Source organism: Rhinatrema bivittatum, chromosome 6, assembly GCF_901001135.1.
Source record: "Rhinatrema bivittatum chromosome 6, aRhiBiv1.1, whole genome shotgun sequence".
Lineage (NCBI taxonomy): Eukaryota > Metazoa > Chordata > Amphibia > Gymnophiona > Rhinatrematidae > Rhinatrema > Rhinatrema bivittatum.
In genome coordinates, this window is record NC_042620.1 from 94,002,931 (window position 1) to 94,025,283 (window position 22,353).

Below are 22,353 nucleotides of genomic sequence, written 5' to 3' on the forward strand. Positions count from 1 at the left end.
CTTCTTGTGCTGTAGTGCGGAAAAAGCCTTTCTGAGTCACTGCATGATTCTCTCTCTGTCTACATTCAAAGTCCACCTAAAACATATCTTTTTGAGGTTGTTCTTCAATCTTAAACTCTGCCTCTTGACTTAGGCCATGCAAAACGTAATAAATACATTTTCTGAAACTTCCTACTGGGGCCTATACAGTAAAACTCATACAAAATATTTTTTGCATGGAGAGGCTAAGCATATAGAGCCCCATGTTCACATAGGTTTGTCTGGCTAAGTTTAGGGCTTAGCCAGACAAACCTGGTATTTTAAATACATTCCCCCACTGACTGGAAACTTAGCTGAATATAAATGAGGCAGTACTGTGGAGCTCTGGGGTTTCAACTTAGATGGATATCGCTGAATATCAGTCTGATCACATTCAGATCAGGCCTAAAATTATTCAATTATATGTACTCGGATAACTTTAAAACTCACCAACCAGCTTTGTTCAGAACAGCTGGATAACTGAAAAAGAAAAATCTTCCAGGCCAGCAGGCCCAAACTTCCAGCCCCCCACCCATCAAAACCATTAAAAAATATCAAGACTGCCTCTAGCATTCTCCTACTTACCACCCTCCCCTCCCCCATAATGCCAAACCCTACTACCCCCATTGTGGCCCACCTGGATTCCCGCAAACCTTAAGGACATGCTGACAGCAACGTTAGTGGCGTACATTATCAGCATTGCTGTCAGAGCAATGTAAGGTGCTGCTGGGAGTACAGTTAGAGTCTACCGGGCACTCATTATGCCCTTAGGGTCTGGTGAGGTTTGGGTGAGTTGTGAGGGTGAAGGTAGAGATTGGCATTATGTGGAGAAGGTCTGGTGGTGGTAGGAGAAGGATGATTTTATTTAAATATTGTGGGGTGCCCTCAGGCTGCTATGGCTCAATTTTTTTTCTTAAATTTTATTTTTGAGAGTTGAATGTGTGTGTGTGTGTGTCTATACTTAACTGGCTTAAGTCAGAAACTAGCCAAATAAGTTAAAAGTTATCTGGAGAAATGAATCTAGAAAACATCTATTTATTTATTATTTTTTTAATTTCTTTAGCTCCTAGTTGGGAGACACAAGGTGGTTTGCAAGTTTAAAAACAACCACAAAGATAAAAACAAAAATAAAAACCTTTAGGGCTAAATTTTTAATGGTGCACAAACGCGTCCATGTGCCTGTGGTTCCCGGTGCATGCACACGGACGTGCCAATTTCATAACATGTGCGCGTCACCATGCACATGTTATAAAATCTGATAACCGTGCACACATGCGCGCCTGATCTTATATTGGCACGCGCATGTGCACGCAGGTTCCAACCTGCGTGCACAAGAAGGGGTATTTTATAAAAAATGTGCAGCGACATGATCAGGCCATCCCCAGTTCCCTCCCAATCCGCTCCAATTAAGGAGAGAACTGGAAGGGAACTTCCCTATCCGCCTACCTATCCTTCCTCCTTTTTCCCCTCGTCTCCCTGATCCCTAATCCCTCCTAACTTAACTAATTTTTTTTGTTTTTGAACTTACCGCTCGATGGAGCAGGAGTAAGTTTCGCGCTCTGGCTGGCTGCCGGCGTGTGCTTTACTGGAACAGCGCAAAATGGCGCTGTCCTGGCTGGCCCCCCCCCTGCCCAGACTCTGCTCCTGGCCTTCCCCCTTTTAAACAAGTTGAAGGCGTCCCTGGAGATACTCATGTGGCCGGCTGTTAGTGTTCGTGGTAGTTGTGGGTGGATCCTTGGGCTGGTGGCAGATGACCACGCCCTCGGGGGAAGATCCCAAGAGGCACCACCGGTCAGGCTCAGAGTATGGAGACAGGCACACACTAATTCTTTTACAGGTACTGTAGGTATTTCCCTAGCCCTCTGGGGATAGGGAAATACCTACAGTACCTGAATGTAAACCAATGTGATATCTCAGATCGAATGTCGGTATATAAAAATAATAAATATATAAATAAATAAATATTGAACCACCAGAGATGGCAGTAGTGAGCTGGAAGTGCCCGGCTGAGCTGTAGTCCCTCAGATACTGGAACAGCGATCCTGGATACTGAGCTGTAGAGAAACTGAATATAGTGAGTATGCAGGGTATGCAGAGTTCAGAAACAGAACCTTGATGGTAACACTCACACAATAGTCTCTTAGAAGCAGCCCAGGATTTGGAATGAATTAGGCCCTCGAGGAGTGAGTACCTGGTTCCAGGGAAAGCTCTGAGTGAGAGATGGTAACTCACTGGTGCTGTAGGCAGCGATGACTTCCTGGTAGAAGTGGTATTCAGGAGCAAGTCAGGGAATGTAGTCCCTCGAGGAGCGAGTACCGGTTCCAGACTGTGATCTGAAAAGCAAAAGAGAAAGCAAGGCCCCCGAGGAGCGGGTACCCCTGGTAAGTCCGAGGAGGCAGAGTAGCTAGGAGCGTTTGAAAACCTTTCCTTGCTAACTTGATTAGTTAGCGAATTCAGAGACCTTAAATGTTCGGTGCGGAAGATGTCATCTCAGGGAGACACCCCTGAGCTTCGTGCCACTGCTGGTATTTGAGTCGGGGCTGCGCCACACGTGCACTCTTAGGCTTCTGGGAAACATGGCGGAGTGCAGCGTCTTGCCGGTCTGGGGACGCCGGAGGAGAATGACATGATGACGTTGCGGCAGCCAAACTTCCAACAGGTAAAGAGGGAGTCACCAAAGAGGTAAGGTGGGCATAGTGGAGCCGTCGGGCAGCGACGGTCGCAACAGTACCCCCCCTTCAAAGGGCGATTTCCTCTTCGGGTACCAGTCTTGCGTTTTGAAGGATGCGCGAGGTCGAACTGACGAAGCATCTCTTTGTCCAGAATATTGGTCTGAGACTCCCAAGAGTTTTCTTTGGGGCCGAAACCTTCCCACTTTAGAAGGTATTCAAAAGTATTGCCTCTTTTACGAACATCCAGGACCTCTTCGACTTTGAATTCTAAGTCATCTTCTGCATTGATGACAGGTGGATCTTGAGTTTTGGAAGGAAATTCATTGAGTATGAGTGGTTTCAGAAGTGAAACGTGGAAAGCATTATGGATTTGGAGACCAGGTGGGAGCTGCAGATGGTAGGTGACTTTGCCAATATGTTGAAAGACTGAGAATGGTCCCACGTAGCGAGGAGCAAATTGAGAGGAGGGTAGTTTAAGTCTGAAGTGCTTGGTTGACAGCCATACCTTGTCTTCTGGTTTGAAGACTAGGGCTAGCGAATGGTGCACATCGTAGTACTTCTTAGCATGGTCACTCGCTTTGATCAGCATGTCCTTTGTCCGAACCCATAGTTTATGGATAACATCAGCAGTGGATTGAGCTGCTGGGGACGTTACAGAGAGTTTCAGTGGAAGTGGCGGTGTTGGAGAATGTCCATAAACCACTTCAAATGGTGATAATCCAGTAGATGTTGCTGGATGAGAGTTGATGGCGAATTCAGCCCATGGAGCAATTCGGCCCAGTTGTTCTGTCGTGACGTGACATAGGCTCCAATGAACTGCTTCATTGTACGATTCATCCGTTCTGTTTGGCCATTCGACTGCGGATGGTAGGCTGAAGTAAAGACTAGAGTGATGTTGAACAACTTGCACAAGGCCTTCCAGAATCGTGCCGTGAATTGGAACCCACGGTCAGATATGATGTGAGAAGGTAGTCCGTGGAGGCAGAATATGTGCTTCATGAAGAGCTTAGCAAACTCCAAGGCTAAGGGTATGCCAGGGACTGCCACATCTTACTAAATTGATCCACAGTCACCCAGATGGTGTTCATTCCTCCGGAAGTAGGTAAATTGACTATAAAGTCAGTAGCGATATGCGACCAAGGCCGATCCGGAACTGGCAGTGGTTGCATCTGACCCCACGGTTGTCCAGAAGCAGGTTTGTTCTTAGCACAATTTGTGCAGGATGCCACGTAGGAATAGGTATCCTTTTTGATAGTAGGCTACCAATATAGCTCCTGTAGCTTGAGCAGGGTACGGCGTTGGCCAGGATGGCCAGCCAACTTGGAATCGTGTGCCCAAAAGAGCACCTTCTTCCTGAATCTTTTTGGAAAGATGGTTTTACCAGTGGGCACAGACTGGGTAGATGCCAAAAGGATTTTCTTCGGATCAATAATGTGCTGTGGCTCATCAGGCACATCCTCCGAGTGAAAAGAGTGAGACAGAGCGTCTGCTCTGGTGTTTCTATCTTCAGGGTGAAACTTGAGCACGAAGTCGAACCTATTAAAAAATAGGGACCATCTGGCCTGTCTGTAATTCAGGCGTTGTGCATGGCGTAGATACTCTAGATTTTTATGATCCGTGAATACGGTTATTTGATGTTGAGCGCCTTTGAGCCAAGGCTGCCATTCCTCGAATGCAAGCTTTATTGCCAAGAGCTCTTTATCGCTGATCCCATAGTTTTTTTCAGCAGGAGAAAAACTTCGTGAGAGGAATGACCAGTGGGCACAGACTGGGTAGATGCCAAAAGGATTTTCTTCAGATCAATAATGTGCTGTGGCTCATCAGGCACATCCTCCGAGTGAAAAGAGTGAGACAGAGCGTCTGCTCTGGTGTTTCTATCTTCAGGGTGAAACTTGAGCACGAAGTCGAACCTATTAAAAAATAGGGACCATCTGGCCTGTCTGTAATTCAGGCGTTGTGCATGGCGTAGATACTCTAGATTTTTATGATCCGTGAATACGGTTATTTGATGTTGAGCGCCTTTGAGCCAAGGCTGCCATTCCTCGAATGCAAGCTTTATTGCCAAGAGCTCTTTATCGCTGATCCCATAGTTTTTTTCAGCAGGAGAAAAACTTCGTGAGAGGAATGAACAGGGACGTAAGGCTTTCGAGTCTCCTGTTTGGCTTAACACAGCCCCTACACCCACATCTGAAACATCAACTTCGATGATGAAGGGCTTGTTGGGGTCTGGATGCTGCAAGCATGGTTCCATGGAGAAAGCAGTCTTCAATTTCTCGAATGCGGAAATGGCCTCTGCTGACCATTTTGAAGCGTTGGCACCCTTGCGGATCATCGCAGTTAAGGGTACGGTTAAAGAAGAGTAGTTCTTTATGAAGCTTCGATAATAGTTGGTGAACCCCAGGAATCTCCTTAAAGCCTTCAAGCTGGTAGGTTGGGACCAATTCTTATACTTTCAAGCTTGTGAGGGTCCATTTGGAAGCCTTCTTTTGACACAATGTAGCCTAGAAAAGGCACTGAGTCTTTGTGAAATTCACACTTAGAGAGTTTGGCATACAGCCAGTGTTCATGAAGACAGTGGAGTACTTGCTTGACGTCTGCAATGTGGGTGTCCAAATCCTGGGATAAGATGAGTATTTCATCCAGGTAGACCACCACGTTCTTATACAGCAGATCCTGCAAGACGTTGTTCATCATATTTTGGAAAATGGTGGGTGCATTGCAGACATTACAAGATACTCGACATTACAAGATACTCGAAATGGCCGTCTCGCGTATTGAAGGCTGTCTTCAATTCATCGCCGCTTTGAATGCAAATGAGGTTGTAGGCCCCCTTCAGGTCAAGCTTTGAAAATATTTTGGCCCCTTGCAGCCGGTCAAACAGCTCCGAGATTAACGGCAAGGGGTAACGATCTTTGATCGTGATTTCATTTAGACCTCGGTAATCGATACATGAACGTAGGGTGCCATACTTCTTCCTCCACAAAGAAAAAGCCTGCACCAGCTGGCGACTTTGATGGTCAGATAAAGCCCTTCTGGAGATTTTCTTCAATGTATTCCGACATTGCTTTATTCTCGAGAGCTGAGAGAGGGTACACTCTTCCCTTCGGTGGCTCATTGTTGGGCTTCAGTCTTATGGCACAGTCATAGGGCCTAAGTGGAGGAAGAATGTCAGCCGCTTCTTTGGAGAATACATCCCTGAAGGATGCGTATTGGGGCGGCAGCCCTGGCATCACTGGAGTCAAAGGCATGCACATGATAGGCGAGATCTCTTGAAGACACTTCCCATGACATTCTGGGCCCCAACGGGAGAGATCCAAGGATGCCCAGTCAAATTGGGGTTGGTGTACTTGTAACCAGGGTAACCCCAGGACGATAGGGTGCATGGACTTTTCCAGAACAAAGAAGGAGAGTGATTCTGTATGGAGAGCTCCGGTGCGGAGAGTAATTGGTATGGTTTGGCAAGTCACGTCGCCCGGTAAGGGTTCTCCACGAATTGAGGATAACAGTAATGGATCTTTCAACTTGATGAGGGGGATCCTCAAATATTCCACTAGTCATCTGAGAATGAAGTTGCCTCCTGCCCCTGAGTCCACCAGGGCAGGGGTCTGAACTGTGATTGGTCCATAGGTCAAGGAGACTAGAAGAGAAAGCGGAAGATAAGTCGCAGTTTGGCCTAAGAACGGTCCTTCTGCAGGACTTAGGCCCTGTACGATCTCTGGATGAATGGGGCATGTAGAGACATCATGGCCGGACTGACCATAGTACATGCAGAGGCCACGCTTCTTCCGAAGTTTTCTCTCTTTGGAAGTAAAATGTCCATGACCAAGTTGCAACGGTTCATCTTTGTCAGCAGCAAGAATTACTGGAACCATCCGAGGTGCGGATATAGAACTAGCCTGTTTCAACCCAGGTAACACCTTAGGCCAGAATTCCTTCACCTTGTCTCGGAGCCGGTGATCAATCCGAGTGGCCAAGGTTACTAATTCATCCAGCGAGTCAGGTGTTTCGCGAGCAGCCAGTTCGTCCTTTAAACGGGTATCCAGGCCTCTGCAAAAGAGTGTCTTGAGACAACTGGGGTCCCAGCGAAGTTCTGCCGGAAGAGTTTTGAATTTGATGGCAAATTCAGCCAATGATCTGCTGCCTTGCTTCAATTCCACCAAAGCAGAACCAGCTACAGCAGTACGAGCAGGGTCATTAAAAACAGATTTAAACAAGTCCATAAATCCTTCTATGTCCTGCAAAATGGGGTCCTTGTGCTCCCACAAGTTAGATGCCTAAGACAAGGCCCTACCATCCAGGTATGAAAGGATGTAGGTGGTCTTGGAAAGAACCGTAGGAAATAAAGATGGCTGTAAGGCAAAGTGCTTGCAGCACTGGTTTAAGAAACCCCGGGCCTTCTGAATTTCACAGGAAAAGTGGACTGGAGCCGCCAGTGGTACAGCAGTTTTTAAAGGTACCTCCTGTAACTGACCTTCATGGTTGGAAGCTGTGGCTTGAACCTTCTGTGTGTGTAGCTGATGAAACGCTGAAGTAAGTTTCTCCAAGGCGTCTTGCTGCTCCACAGTGCGCTGGGCCAGGCCTGGTATGGCCTGCAAGGCATTGAATTGTGCCAGATCCATGGAGTTAGCAATCTGTTAGTGTGCGCTGTAGTTGTGGGTGGATCCTTGGGCCAGTGGCAGATGACCACACCCCCGGGGGAAGATCCCGAGAGGGACCACCGGTCAGGCTCAGAGTATGGAGACAGACACACACTAGTTCTTTTATTAAACAGTATATTGAACCACCAGAGGTGGCAGTAGTGAGCTGGAAGTGCCCGGTTAGGCTGCAGTCCCTCAGATACTGGAACAGCAACCCTGGATACTGAGCTGTAGAGAAACTGAATATAGTGAGTAGGCAGGGTATGCAGAGTTCAGGAACAGAACCTTGATGGTAACACTCACACAATAGTCTCTTAGAAGCAGCCCAGGAGCTGGAATAAATTAGGCCCTCGAGGAGCGAGTACCTGGTTCCAGGGAAAGCTCAGAGAGAGATGGTAACTCAATGGTGTTGTAGGCAGCGATGACTTCCTGGCAGAAGTGGTATTCAGGAGCAAGACAGGAAACGTAGGCCCTTGAGGAACGAGTACCCCTGGTAAGTCCGAGGAGGCAGAGTAGCTAGGAGCGTATGAAAACTTTTCCTTGCTAACTCGATTAGTTAGTGAATTCAGAGACCTTAATTATCCGGTGCAGATGACGTCATCTCAGGGGGATGCCCCTGAGGTTCGCGCCACTGCTGGTAATTGAGTCGGGGCCACGCCGAGTGCGCGCCCTTAGGCTTCTGGGAAACATGGCGGAGTGCAGCGTCTTGCCGGTCTGGGGACGCCGGAAGAGAATGGCACGATGACGCCGCGGCAGCCAAACTTCCAACAGGCAAAGAGGGAGTCGCCAAAGAGGTAAGGTGGGCGTACTGGAGACGTCGGGCAGCGACGGTCATAACACCGGGCTGTTTTGAAAATGCACTCAGCCCAGCCATGCGCGTATCTCCCGGTATTTGCATGCGTTGGGTTTTGAAAATGTACCCATAAATGTATAAAAACTTCATAAGAACTTTTGTCATCATAGAAATATATACCAACAAGGTTCTAACTCCATCGTTTGGCCCAAGAATAATTATGTATTTGTTCCGCATCTATATGAAATGCCAATTTAAAAAGATATGTTTTTAATAATATTTTATAACTTTTTGTGCAGGAAGTGGTTCTAAGTGAATCAAGTAAAGAATTCCAGAGTGTAGATGTGTATATTCAGTGGGGTGAGTATAGTTATCTGGATCACTTTAGCTGAGTATATTCAGCGGGAGACTCATCCTGCTGAATATCTGGCATAAGTTATCCTCCTAACTATTTCCGGATACCTTGTCCACTTGCCTGCTTACAGAATAAGGACCCTTTTAGTATGAATGCTAAAATGCCACTTAAGGGCCAATGTACTAAATTTTATCACAGACCCATAAAAAAATTGTCCTTACAGAAATCACACATAATTAACATGCATGTTAACCCAAAATGTTTAGTATGCATTTGGTGGATCATGAATCTTCTTTGCCAACCAGCACAAAGTAAAAGAAATAATTAGTTCTGATAATGTCATTTCCCAAACCCCTATAAAAGTAGTAAGAGGCTTAATTGCCTAACATAATACCCCAAAGTTTTGTCCTAAAACCAAACATTAAGAAATCTCCATACAGGGGGCCCTTCATGGCTTTGATAGGTGGCGTGGGTATTTTGCCCTTTGTGCTGCGATGTAGTTGATGCAGCCTCTCAGGTGAACCTTTGAGGCTTATGCTGGCAGCAGGCGAATGTACCCTGTAGCTGGGCAGTCTGGAGATTCACCTATACCATCCTCCTCTCCCACAGGTTGAGCGCTTTGGTTCTGATAGCTGGCAGGATTTAGGTGGATCCCTAGGATGGTGACTAGAGCAAGAGTCCAATGGTATGCCAGGGTCACGGCAGGCAGCAGACTAATGGAGACAGGCCAAGGTTGGGGCAGGCAGCAGACAAGGGTGGTCAGGTCCAGGCGAAATATCAGAATCCAGAAGTCAGGCCAAGGGTGGACAAAGACACACAGAAGGCACTGGAGGAAACATGCAATACAAGGTAAGGCTAGACGAGACAAGACCGGAGAGATAAGGCTGCATGACGTAAGGCTAGAAAGGCAAGGTTGGATGAGGAATCAGGAACATGGGACACAGGAACTCGAAAGCAAAGAAACTCGTTACTGAGGTGAGGTCATACTGCGAGGCCCTTTCTTAAATAGGTCAGTTGGCCTGACATCATTGGAGGGCACCGTTCAGTGTTTCCCGACTCAGGGATCATATAATGCATGCATATGTGTGTATGCGCACCTAAGGGGAGGAAGCAGGAGCTGTGGCTGGCAGTGTTGAAAGCAGGAAGCTGTGAGCTGACTACAGGATGGTCCGACCATGCTGGGGGTGAGTGAGGTGGTTCACAGGGCCCTCCCGTGAGCCACTGAATGTAACAAAGGGTACCCCCAATGGACCTTCCAATGAAGTTAACCCCTCAAGATCAAGGGCCCCAAATGAAGGCAAACTCTGCAAACAGGGTCTCTCTCCTATGAAGGTAGGCTTCCTAAAATGAAGGAAATAGCTCCCCTCCAAGGAAGACATCAACAACTGCAGTAGTAGGGGTGTGCATTCATTTTCGACGTATTGGCAATCCGCAATGTATATGTCGCTATTTGTTGTATTTGTGGGGTCACGAAACGTATGGCAAACCCCCACGAATACAACGTATCTAATGAATAACCCCCCCACCCTCCTGACCCCCCAAAGACTTGCCAAAAGTCCCTGGTGGTCCAGCGGGGGTCCTGAAGCGATCTGCTGCACTCGGGCCGTCGGCTGCCAGTATTCAAAATGGTGCCGATAGCCTTTGCCCTTACTATGTCACAGGGGCCGACCAATGGCACCGGTAGCCTGACCCCCCCAAGACTTGCCAAAAGTCTTGGTGGGGACTCCTGACTCCCCCCCCCAAGGCTTGCCCTTACTATGTCACAGGGGCTACCAGTGCCATTGGTCAGCCCCTCTCACATGGTAGGAGCACAAGATGGTGCCGGCCGTCCATTGCTTCTATCATGTGACAGGGGCCGGTCAATGGCACTGGTAGCCCCTGTGACATAGTGAGGGCAAAGGCTATCAGAGCCATTTTGAATACCGGCAGCCGACAGCCCGAGTGCAGGAGATCGCGCCAGGACCCCCGCTGGACCACCAGGGACTTTTGGTAAGTCTTAGGGGGGTCAGGAGGGTGGGGGCTTGTAGTTAATTAAGTTTAAAGGGTTGGGATGGGGTTTTTTTTGGGAAATGAATACATACGTAACTAATGAACGGATCGGAGTCCCCCGAGAACGGATGCAACGGATTTGGCTCCCCACGAATACGAATACCGAATGGGACGAATCCGTTCCTGCTGCACATCCCTATGCAGTAGTACTCACAGAAGAGATTTTATGTTTTTCTTACCAGTGAAAATCAAGGCATAATTCTGGATGTGTGGGGGAGGATTAAGGGATAAGGGCTTTTACTTGATTGTTGGGGGACGGAATTGCCTTGATTGTGAGGGAGTGTTGCCTTCATGGATGGGGTGGTGTTGCATCAGAGAGCTGCATTCAGAGATGCCTTAAGAAGGTGTCCAGCATTAAAAGGGGGCCCTTAATGATCAGGATTGAGACATGGATTGTTGGAATCCTCATGATGGTAATGTGTTTATGTGTATTTATACAGCATGGGAAAGGAGGCTTTGAGGTACGATGTCAAGTTGTCGGTTAGTTTTCCATGTTAGATGGCTGTCCTAAGGTCGTCTAACAAGCTGAAAATTCAGCATCCATGGTTAGCTTGAACAAATAACCATATTATATTACTTTCTTTGTCCACTTCTGTCTTGTCTTCCCCTCTGCTTTATTTAGCTTTGTAATGTAGCCCCTGTCCCACTCAGCTTTTGGGCACAGGGGCTCAGTGGAAGCATCATGGACCAGGCATAGCCCCATGCCCTTCTGGGTTTCCTGCTCAGGGGAAAAGAAACCAGTCTTTCAAGGACCTTAGAGTTTTATCACCAGCCTATTCATGCCAAAAATCACCACATGGACTCCAAATCTGTTGCTCAAAAATAAAAGACTTTACTGGCAATGAGAAGCAGACAAAAATAAAGTAAAAAAAAAAAAAAGCTCTGGTACACTAACTGATAATGCACTACATTGAAAAACTAGTCCAAAAATCAGGACAAAACTAGCTCAGTCTCTCTCCTTTCCCAGTCTCTCTCCTTTCCCAGTCTAAAAACTCCTCTTCAAGTAAGCTCTTGGGGAAGGAACCATCCTCCTGGGGCCTTCTCAGCACCTGTTTGGTAGGGTCACTTTCCTTCTCCTTTTTTGTTAACTTCTCACCCACAACTACTTGGAACTTCTTGTTGATCTTTTTATAAGGCTACTCATTTCTCAGTGGAGCAGTTTCTTCTTTGTAGTGAAACTTCCCCAAGGACACAGTCCTCTCTGGTTCTCTCTTCTCAAATTCATATTTGCACTCTAGCAACCTCTCTGGAGTTCTGCCTGTTGTGCTCCCAAAATGGGCACATTAGATTTATCAAACCACGGCAGCTCCCACTGGGGGGTATCAAGACCTACAGACACACCTCCCTACACTGACATCACTACTGGCAACCAGAACTGTGGAGGCCACTGTTTCCATACTAGTAAGGAGCAAACCTATTAGTAAGGGGCAAATTTGGGAGTCCCTTATATTAGCATGTCTAATGATTGTTGTTGAGATTGGCATGAAAGATGCCATTCACTTTCTTTGCTTTCTATGACCTTTTGGTTAACATGATCGATAATCTAGCATGTTAACTCAGATTTTGTAAAGAGCTTGAAATGTTCATCTTGTGTATGCTTTGCATTTCTTTCCTGTATTTGAAATAAGGTTAAATGAACTGGTGCCTCATTTAACAATCTCCCATATTGAAAATTCAAGCATTCATCCTGTGCCACATGCTACATATTTTTATGGCCTGGCATTTCTGTGCACGGTTGGAGTTATTTTCAATATCAATATTGTCTGAAATTAAAAAAAGATGTCAATCAAAGACTCCATCAGGAAGTTCATATCTGAAAACCCAAAGGGACCTAGAGGTTTTGACAGGAGAAAAACTCCCTGTGATTGCAAGCATTTCCAAGCTATTCATTTCATTTTGACAGTTTTATAATCTATCCCTGTCTCTCACAGAACCATCAACAAAGATAAATTATTGTGGCATTAATTTAAAAAATGTAGAGAGCAAATTTCATTAAATTTCAAATCCTCTTAGCCAAGATGTTTTTGATAAAATCATATACTAATTAAGATGTACTATAATGACTGCAGAGAAAAAAGAGGGAGAGAGAGAGAGAGTGAGAGAAAGAAGATGATGGAATTCTATAAAACTGAAATGTCATGTATTTATTTATTAGATTTACAGACTACTAATAAAGAGGACCGCAGGAGCTTAGAGGCTTACATACACAATAAAACATAAAGCAAGAAGATGAAACATGAAAACTTAAAAACATAAAAGCAGTAGAATAAATAAGAACATTAAAAGAGCAAACTTATACAACATCTTTACGAACAAAATATAAGCATATCAAGTCTGTAAATTAGGATATAAACTAGGGTAAGGTAAAAGCTTGCTTAAATAGATGGGTTTTTAAAACAAATCTATATCACTGGGCAACAATGAAAGTGTTACTGACGTAAAAAGGTCCTACTCTGTAGTATCTTGATGTGCTGAACACGACTATGACCATGAAAAGTTTTTATTGGCTCTCGTTTTGAGGATATTTAATATAGTTCACGTTCTATGTTTAGTCATGTAAATTTATCCAGTAGGACCGTAAATAAGCCTAGAATGATGTAATATTGCATCATATTGCATAATACCATCATGCACACATCATCCAGAGTTTATTACATCATTTTCTGATGCAATGCAGTTCTACTGCCATGCTGCTGCTGAGTAAGCTGACGTCAGCAGTGTACTATATGAAGCCCAGTCAGAAAGGGTGAGCATTTTAAATATTCATGCTGGCTGACTACTGCTGGACACTCCACAGAGATGCTCCCGAACAGGTGTACAAGAGACAAGCAAAGAAATCTAAGACGTAGTCTATGACTTCATTTTTCAAACGGTATTAACCGTAGGTCTCCTACTATTTGCATACAATTCAAGATGTAATTATTAGGGATGTGAATCGTTTTTTGACGATTTAAAAAATCGTCCGATATATTTTAAATCGTCAAAAATCGTTAGAGGCACGATACAATGGGAATTCCCCCGATTTATCGTCAAAAATCGTAAATCGGGGGAGGGGGAGGGGAAGGGGGAGGGCGGGAAAACTGGCACACTAAAACAACCCTAAAATCCACCCCGACCCTTTAAAATAAATCCCCCACCCTCCCGAACCCCCCAAAATGTTTTAAATTACCTGGGGTCCAGTGGGGGGGGTCCCGGTGTGATCTTCCACTCTTGGGCCACGGCTGCGTTAATAGAAATGGCGCCGGCGCTACCTTTGCCCTGTCATATGACAGGGCAAAGGTAGCGCCAGCGCCATTTTGGTTCCTGTCCCCCGACATCACGAGTGCAGGAGATCGCTCCCGGACCCCCGCTGGACCCCCAGGGACTTTTGGCCAGCTTGGGGGGGCCTCCTGACCCCCACAAGACTTGCCAAAAGTCCAGCGGGGGTCCAGGAGCGACCTCCTGCACTCGGGCCGTATTGCAAAATGGCGCCGGCCGTATGGCCGTATTGCTGTATTGCAAAATGGCGCCGGCCATACGGCGCTACCTTTGCCCTGTCATATGACAGGGCAAAGGTAGCGCCGGCGCCATTTCTATTAACGCAGCCGTGGCCCGAGAGTGGAAGATCACACCGGGACCCTCCCCACTGGACCCCAAGTAATTTAAAACATTTTGGGGGGGGGTTCAGGAGGGTGGGGGATTTATTTTAAAGGGTCGGGGTGGGTTTTAGGGTTGTTTTAGTGTGCCGGTTTTCCCGCTCTCCCCCGATTTATGATTTAAACGATTTTTAAAAAAACAAAACCACGACGATCAGATTCTCTTCCCCCCCCCGGCCGTATGGCCGGCGCCATTTTGCAATACAGCTCTGAGGTGAAGATGGTAGTACTCACTGGTGTTGAAGATAGCAAATCCTTCCAGGCAATAGAGAAGGTAGGACCAGGCAGCGTGTCAGGGAACATGGGCCCTCGAGGAGCGGGTACCCTATTACCGTTAAGAGTCCAATGGAATTGGAGGCAGAGTAGCTGGGTACGGAGAGCGAATCCCATCCGTAAGAATCCCCTTGCTAACTCAAAGGCTAGCAAACATTGTAGGCTTTAAATATCTGGGCAGCGTGATGTCATCACAAGGGGACGCCCCTGAGGGTCGCGCCAAGTTGGAAATAAGAGAGAGGGCTGCGCGGTGCGTGCCATAAGGTACTAGTGGAGCATGGCGGGAGGCAGCGCCCAAGCCGGTCCAGGAATGCCGGAGAGAGCGGCAGGCAGACGCCGCGGCAGCCAGGCGTCCAGCCGCAGCAAGAGGGAAGGGACAGTTGCAACAGCATGAGAGAAAATATGGGAGAGAAAGAGCATGTGTTTTTATGTGTGTGTGTGTGTGTGTCTGTGAAAGGAAGCATATTCGAGAGAGAGAATATATGTAAGCATGTGTGAGTGGATGTGTGTTAATGCGTAACAGTAGAAAGACAGCATGTCTCCCTCCCACTCTCCCTATCAGTGGCGTAGCCAGAATTGATTTTTTGGGTGGGCACAAGGTTAACATGGGTGGGCTGTAGGCATGCAGGTCTACTAGTTGTTTTTTTACTGATAAATAATGCCAAATTATGCAGCATAGCATTCACATCTACGCCTAAGTATGAGGTTTACTTAATGATACAAACATAATTCACGGTGATTTGTGGTACTTTAGCCTTCTTATTACGATTTTATACACGGCTCCTACCTGTCCATAAATTTTGAGAGAGCGGTTGTGTTGCTTATATTTAAATTGCTAACATCTCAAAATATAGATATATATTTTTACCTTTGTTGTCTGATCTTTGTATTTTTCTAATCAGTTGGTCCTGGTCTCTTTTTCCCATTTTTTCCCTTATAGCTCATTTCCTAATTCCTTTTCAGTGTCTTTCTTCTATTACTGTCTTCTTCCCTTCCACACACACACACACACACACACGCTTTCTCTCACAGACTCCCTCTCACACACTCAAGCTGTCACTCTCATATGCTCTCCCCCCGCCACCCCCCCCACAAGCTCACATTCAAGTTCTCACTTTCTCACCCCTCCCCAGGCTTATATTCTTATGCACACACAGACGCACATCCAGGCACCCATTCTCACCCACACACATAAACCCAGACTCCCATTCTCACCCACAAACCCATGCTCCCAGTCTCACCCACACATATTCAAGCTCCCATTCTCATCCATACATATACACATTTAAGGTACTATTCTCACCCACACATACACACATTCAAGCACCCATTCTTATCCACATATTCAAGCTTCCATTCTCACCAACCCACACAAACCCAGGCTCTCATTCTCACCCATATATACACACATTCAAGCTCCCATTCTCACCCACCCACAAACCCAGGCTCCCATTCTCAACCACACATACACACATTCGAGCTCCCATTCACCCACATATTCAAGCTTCCATTCTCACCCACATACACACCCAGGCTCCAGTTTTCACCCACACACACTCCCATTCTCATCCACACATACACATTCAAGCACGTGCACAGCTTCCGCTTTCTCCCCCAGAGCAGGAAGATCAGCTGCCTCTCCTGCTGCCACCGGACTCCTGCTATCTTCGGGCTTCGGGCCGTACTGCCCGCCGAACTTCCTGTCGGGGGGGGGGGGGGAGCGGAAGCGCAGCGCACAACGTCCGCTTCCTCCCCCCCCCCAAGCAGGAAGATCGGACACCCGAAGATAGCAGGAGGCCGGTGGCAGCAGGAGAGGCAGCTGATCTTCCTGCTCTGGGGGAGAAAGCGGAAGCTGTGCGCGGCGCTTCCGCTCCCCCAAACAGGAAGTTCAGCGGGCCGTTTGACCCGAAGATAGCAGGAGAACGGGTGGCAGCAGGAGAGGCAGCTGATCTTCCTGCATTGGGGGGAGGAAGCGGAAGCTGCGCACGGCGCTTCACCTCCCCCCGAACAGGAAGACCGGTTGGCCATACGGCCGCAGCAGCGCTTCCCCACGTGTGCCGTGATGGCGCGCGAGGCGTGGGTTCTCTTGTTCGCTGTCGCGGGGATGGGATCCCGCGACAGCCTTGCAGTTCCGGTGCTAGTTGGGTGGGCCTGGGTCTAAGTTGGGTGGGCACCTGCCCACCCAGGCCCACCCGTGGCTATGCCACTGCTCCCTATTAATCTGCAACAATCTGAGGATAACTGGAAATCAAACATTCCCAGGTATGGAGGGTGGGTGATTTTTTTTTTTAATCTTTATTTATTTTGATTATTGCATGTTATTTGATGTTTGTTGTTTTGAAATATTTTATTGGAGTTTGGGAAATTTGAATACTTTTTACTGAGTTTTTCATTATTGGATTTTTTTGTCAGCTGTTTTGCAATATTTGTTCTATAAGTATGGTTTTACTATCATGATGTTTTATATTTCTTGATTTTATAGTTTGATGTTTTATGAGTGTGGCTTGTTGCGGTTTCCAATTCAGTTTTGTCTGCATGTTTCTGTTTTTATTTTATGATCTCTTTATTCCATGTTTGGTGAATGTTTGTCTGCGTTCTGCATATGTGATCAATATGAGGCATTTTCTGCTGGCATGTAATTTCTGTATAGTGATATATAGCAGCCTGACTTATTCTGTTTTCCTAATAGGAGGTGTATTGCTGTTTTAGGGCCTGGTAAATTTTGCAGTGTTACCTTTCCATAGGTAGGGTTGTTGCTGTTTGAGTGATGGGGGGTTTACTATATTGGAATTTACTTAAAGCTTTCTGAAGGTTGACTTGGTTTACAATAGTCCTAATACCATACAGCTGCAGGTGTCTTTTTTGCAGTTATCTGGTTGGTACCATAGCAGTGCATGTAAATAATACATATGTTGTAAGTGACAGTTTTACCTTAGAACACTGAATGCTCTTTTTCATGTAAAATCTGTTACTATAAATGCATATTTTTAAATTATTTGCAGGAAGGGTGGGACCAGGTATATGTGCAAGGCTGTAAGGTTTGCCTATGTCACCTAAATCCCTTCCACCAGCCCTGGCTGCACTGGCTCCACAAGAGAAAGCAGGATTCCATCCGAAGCTGTGCTACTTTGGGTTAGTGGCTTTCCCCAGTCTCGGCCAGGGCTTAATTTTCTCTTTTTATAAGTCTAGGGAACAGTATGGGTGACTTTAGGTCCCCCTCTCCTGGATTTCATAGGCAGAGCAGAGCCTGGGGAACCATAAAAGCAGTAGACTATCTAGCCTGCAGTCAATGGGTATGCACTAGAGTGGTGGGAGGGTTGCGGAGAAGTGGAGGAAAGCTACAGGCACAGCAAGGAATGGAGTAAGCCTGGAGGAAGTGCCTATGAAATGCTGGGGAGGCTTCTGACTGAGGTGACTGTACTGAGCTCTGAGAGAAGCAGCTGGCTGAGGAGCCAGTGAGTCTTCTAGAGCAGTGGTCCCCAACCCTGTCCTGGGGGCCCACCAGCCAGTTGGATTTTCAGGATATCCACAATAAATATGCATGAGAGAACATGTGCATGCATTGCCTCCATAACATGCAAATTTTCTCTCATGCATATTCATTGTAGATATCCTGAAAACCCGACAGACTGGTGGGCCCCCAGGACAGGGTAGGGGACCACTGTAGAGAATGGGACTGGGAAAAGGAGGGAGTTGCTGCAGAATGGGACTGGGAAAAGGAGGGAGTTGCTGCAGAATGGGGAAGGGCTGGCAGCAAGCAAGAACTTTACCCCATGATGCAGCAGCGCTGGACTGGGGGCACTCACTGTGGAGGTAATTTGTAAAGGAGTTACACGCGTAAATGTAATGTAGCAATTTTCAAAAACTATTTACTCGAGTAAAGTGCAGTTACGTGAGTAAATCCTATCAACAACTCAATGGCATTCAATTCAAAAGCCCGCTTTCTTGAGTAAAGTACATTTACATGTGTAAAACTCAATTTTAAGCATGTAAATGCTTTTTAAAATTAGGCCCTGTGTGAGCACATAAGCAGCAAAATAATATTCGCTTGTCAGAGTGTTTGTGTGTCTGTGCCAGAGAGAGTAAGAGAGAGATACAGACCCATACACACTTTGTCTGTAAGAGAGAGTTTGCCTCTCTGACACAGACACACATGCTCTCAGTGTGCGGCTGTGTCTTTGTGCCTGAGAAAGAGTATGTATTTTAACAAAAGAACATAAGCCTTGCCTTGCTGAGTCAAACCAAAGGTTCATCAAGCCCAGCATCCTATTTCAACAGTGGTCAATCCAGGTCATAAGAACCTGGCAGGATCCCAGGTATGTGCCAATAAAGTTTCTGCAATCTAAAAATCTATTTGTGACTGAGTGCATGTGTGTCTGACACTGGCTGGCAGTGTCTTTACTTGCAGCTGGTTCAAGAGCCAGACTGGGAATCCAGGATATATCTCAGTAAGAGATATATGAGCAGATGTGTAGGGGGCCCAACCAATTTGCATGGATGGAATGGGGGCTACAGCACTGCTCGCCCTGGTCTAGAAAGTGTTCAACTTCTTATTTAGGAAAGATGACATTTATTTTGGAGATATTTTGGCTCTATTCTGTTGGGTTCCAGGGTTGACTGGGCTCAGGGAAAGCACATGAAGGTGTAAGATACCCATGGGTCAGTTTTGAAAAATCCTCAGGCTGATATTTTCCTGCAGTCCGCTCTTGCACACGCCACTTAATAAGTTCCAAAAAAAACCTGTTTAATATTTATTTGAAGAAACAAACAAAAGACATTTATGTAAAACAATAATGCCTACTCTCATCAGTAGCTATAGCACAGTTGCAGGGCAGATCAGAAGGTGATACTGAAAGCTGCAAACAGGGAGAGGGAGGGAGAGAGAGAGAGAAGGAGCGAGAGAAACAAAGTGTCTTATGTCATCAGCTCAACCCCCTTGTCCAATCACAAGCAGTAATTGTTTAACAAGGAAAGAGGGAAAACATGTTAACATTATCATTTCTTATATAATTGTGCATTAGGTCAATATACAAACATACATAAGAATCTTCCCTCACTTTTACACTTTTAGGAGTTAATGGACTCAACATTCTGCTTCTGAGCAGCTGCACACATTTGCTGTCCATTCCTACTCTAGTCCCAGTTTGTCACACAGGGCACAGAAACAATTGCTGACAAAGGCTTAGCTAATATATCTATCACCATGTTCTCTATGGGGCAGTATTTCAGCTTAACCAGGCCTTTGTCATACATGTCCCTCATGTATTGTACTTTTAAGTCCACATTTTTCATGTTTGGCCTGGTTTGTTTTGTGGCCATCATTTTGATACACCCTTGATTGACTTCAAAAAGCTGTATTGGGATTGATCCCAAAGTCTGAGAATTGCTTGTACAGTCATGCAGTTTCTCAGACAGCTTGCTCTGAAGCACAGTACTCGGGTGGCTATTAAAATCTGCTCAGCTATACCCCACCCCTCGTGATAGAGAGATGCGTCCTGCAAAGACACAAGTCAATTTGATGAATCTAAGGGTACGTCTGTAAGTGAGGTATTGGAGAGTACAGTGACTTACACAATAGTGCCTCAGAGAGGGGTGGTGGGTGTGAGAGTGCCAACTGCAACCATTGCCTAGGGTGCTGTGTTCCCCAGGAATGGTCCCGACTGCAAACATACACATACCAGTCACTTCCCCCAACCTTATCCCAACTGCATATAATTATTAATTAAGGATTCTACAAAACTCCCAAGCCACTTAAATCAACCACACTAGTGTCTCAAGAGTGAATGAATTTGCTCTTATATTTGCCTGTCATCTGGGGCTACAAAACTCCATAGGAAATAATAGAAAGTAATCAACTGTTCCCTGATCTTTCCCCCATACGTATTCCTCTTTTGTTTTATCATGTTTCCTCCTGTTTTTCCCCATTTTTTTCCCAACCTTTATCTCTTTACTCTCTTCTCCTTTTCTACAAGTGTTTTGAAAAAAAGGAAAAAGCAAACTATTTCTTGGCTTTAGGCATGTGTGTGTGATGTTTGTTATCAGGTACTTGTGCAATGACATTTTGATATAGCTGAAGAGTGGCAGAGATTTTGTTGAACAGAGTCTGTACAGTGCCCAGTATTAAAGATGCACACGCCTGAATTGTTTGCCATAAACAAATGCACACTTTTTTGTTTTTTTACTTTACTTGGTTAAACAATAAAACATTCTTATGAGTAAGAGCCAGTGGCTTTAACTTTTCATAAGTAGGAAGGCTGAGTACAACATGTATTTTGAGTGCAACTAATTTCTAGAAAGAAGAACACTGTTAAAAAAAAAAAAAGGCAGCTGCTGTGGAACTCTATGAAAAGAAAGTAAATAACTTGCATGTTGATTTTATTTTATGAGTGTGTTATTGTAACCCACCCTGAACATTTAATGGAGGGGCGGGATATAAGTTTTATAAATAAATAAAATAAATAAACAAATGTAAAGTAGGGAGGATTTATTGTGTGCCGCAAAACAGCCGCACTGTTAGCGCAGCTCCTAATGCAGCCAATAACTATACCTCTTTCATTTGCGTTACGTTGTGCGTTAAAGGCTTATCGCAGTTCATGATGTCTCCGACAGGCCTGTTTCAGTATGATGCCGAGAGAGAGAGAGTGCCTTGTCATAGTGCCTCCTCCCTAGAGCAGTGGTCTCTTGTGAAGATTTGCTTACCTACGGAGTGAGGAAACTCACTCCAAGATGAGATTTGTGCAATGTTCTCTCCACCTAACTTGATGGACTCTCTACCTGGGTAACAACAAGCTAGGTGGAGAGAACATTGCACAAATCTCATCTTGGAGTGAGTTTCCTCACTCTGAAGGCCAGCAAATCTTCACAAGAGGCCACTGCTCTGTTCGTACGTCTCACTTTGAATGTCAAAGTGGCCCCTAACCCCCTACACTAATACTTGAACCTCACCTCGAGTTACTAGGTGGGCCTCCCATAGGGATACAAATACCTGTCTAGGGAGGAGGCACTACGACAAGTCTCTCTCTCTCTCTCCCTGAGCCTGCATCATACTGAAACAGACCTGTCAGAGACATCATGAACTGCGATATACTGGCAATGTAGCCCAAATTGGGCAACTTGTGATAACAGCCTTTTGCATAGCTGATAGTGCAATTTGCTTTTTGGTATCACATGCGATATTGGAAAATGAGGCCCTCAATCACTGTCAATGTTTTTCCTTAAATTACAGGAACAGGGTGTTTTTGGCACATGCTTGCTAGGCATCATGAAAAAACAGTCACTGAACCAGGATAGTAAAAGATGCCTAGCTAAGCCTTAAGTAGAGGAAAGCCAAAATATATTGCAAACTAGAATATATAATGCTAATGCATTCATTAATCCTATTTTAAAGTGCTAAACTGTTACTGTATACTGTTTCATAACGTTATCAGATGAAAGCAATAAAAATTGAATTTACCTCATCGGAGCCAGATCCAAAGATCAGCAGATCAAATGGTATTGCAGCCACCATATCGATTAGGAACCAGCCTTTGAAGTAGTGAATTGCTATCTTTGCAGGGTCACTTACCACTTCTTCGTTCTGATTTACATAGGTTGTTCTGAAGTTTATAAGAATGTCAATGATAAACATAATGTCCACGATTAAGTCTACCACATTTAGTGGGCTGCAAGAATAGCCACACTCTCGCCTCTTTTGTTCCTCTTCATCATTAAGAAGGAAGGCCGCAGAGTAAGGGGTGAAAATGGCAGTATGTATGACCAGTAGCAAAATTAGCCAGTCCCAGACTGCTTTGAAAGGGCTATAGTGCAATATAGTAAACTTGTTGATGCGAGGTGTTTGAAGTTTATATTCTGGTAGAACATCAGCTCCTAAGGATAGAACCTAGACAAAAGGAACAAAAAATCCCTGTAAGTAAATCCAGCT

The 22,353-nt window shown here is 45.6% G+C and overlaps 1 protein-coding gene across 2 annotated transcripts in view; it reads right to left on the reverse strand.

Annotated features, from left to right (window-relative positions):
- The window catches only part of KCNH7 (potassium voltage-gated channel subfamily H member 7), a 324,631-nt gene that overhangs the window by 197,336 nt on the left and 104,942 nt on the right, over nucleotides 1-22,353 (reverse strand). For both annotated transcript variants that reach the window (XM_029605617.1, XM_029605618.1), the window contains one exon: nucleotides 21,886-22,311. In XM_029605617.1, coding sequence (XP_029461477.1) covers nucleotides 21,886-22,311 — 426 coding nt within the window. The remainder of the gene's footprint in view (nucleotides 1-21,885; nucleotides 22,312-22,353) is intronic.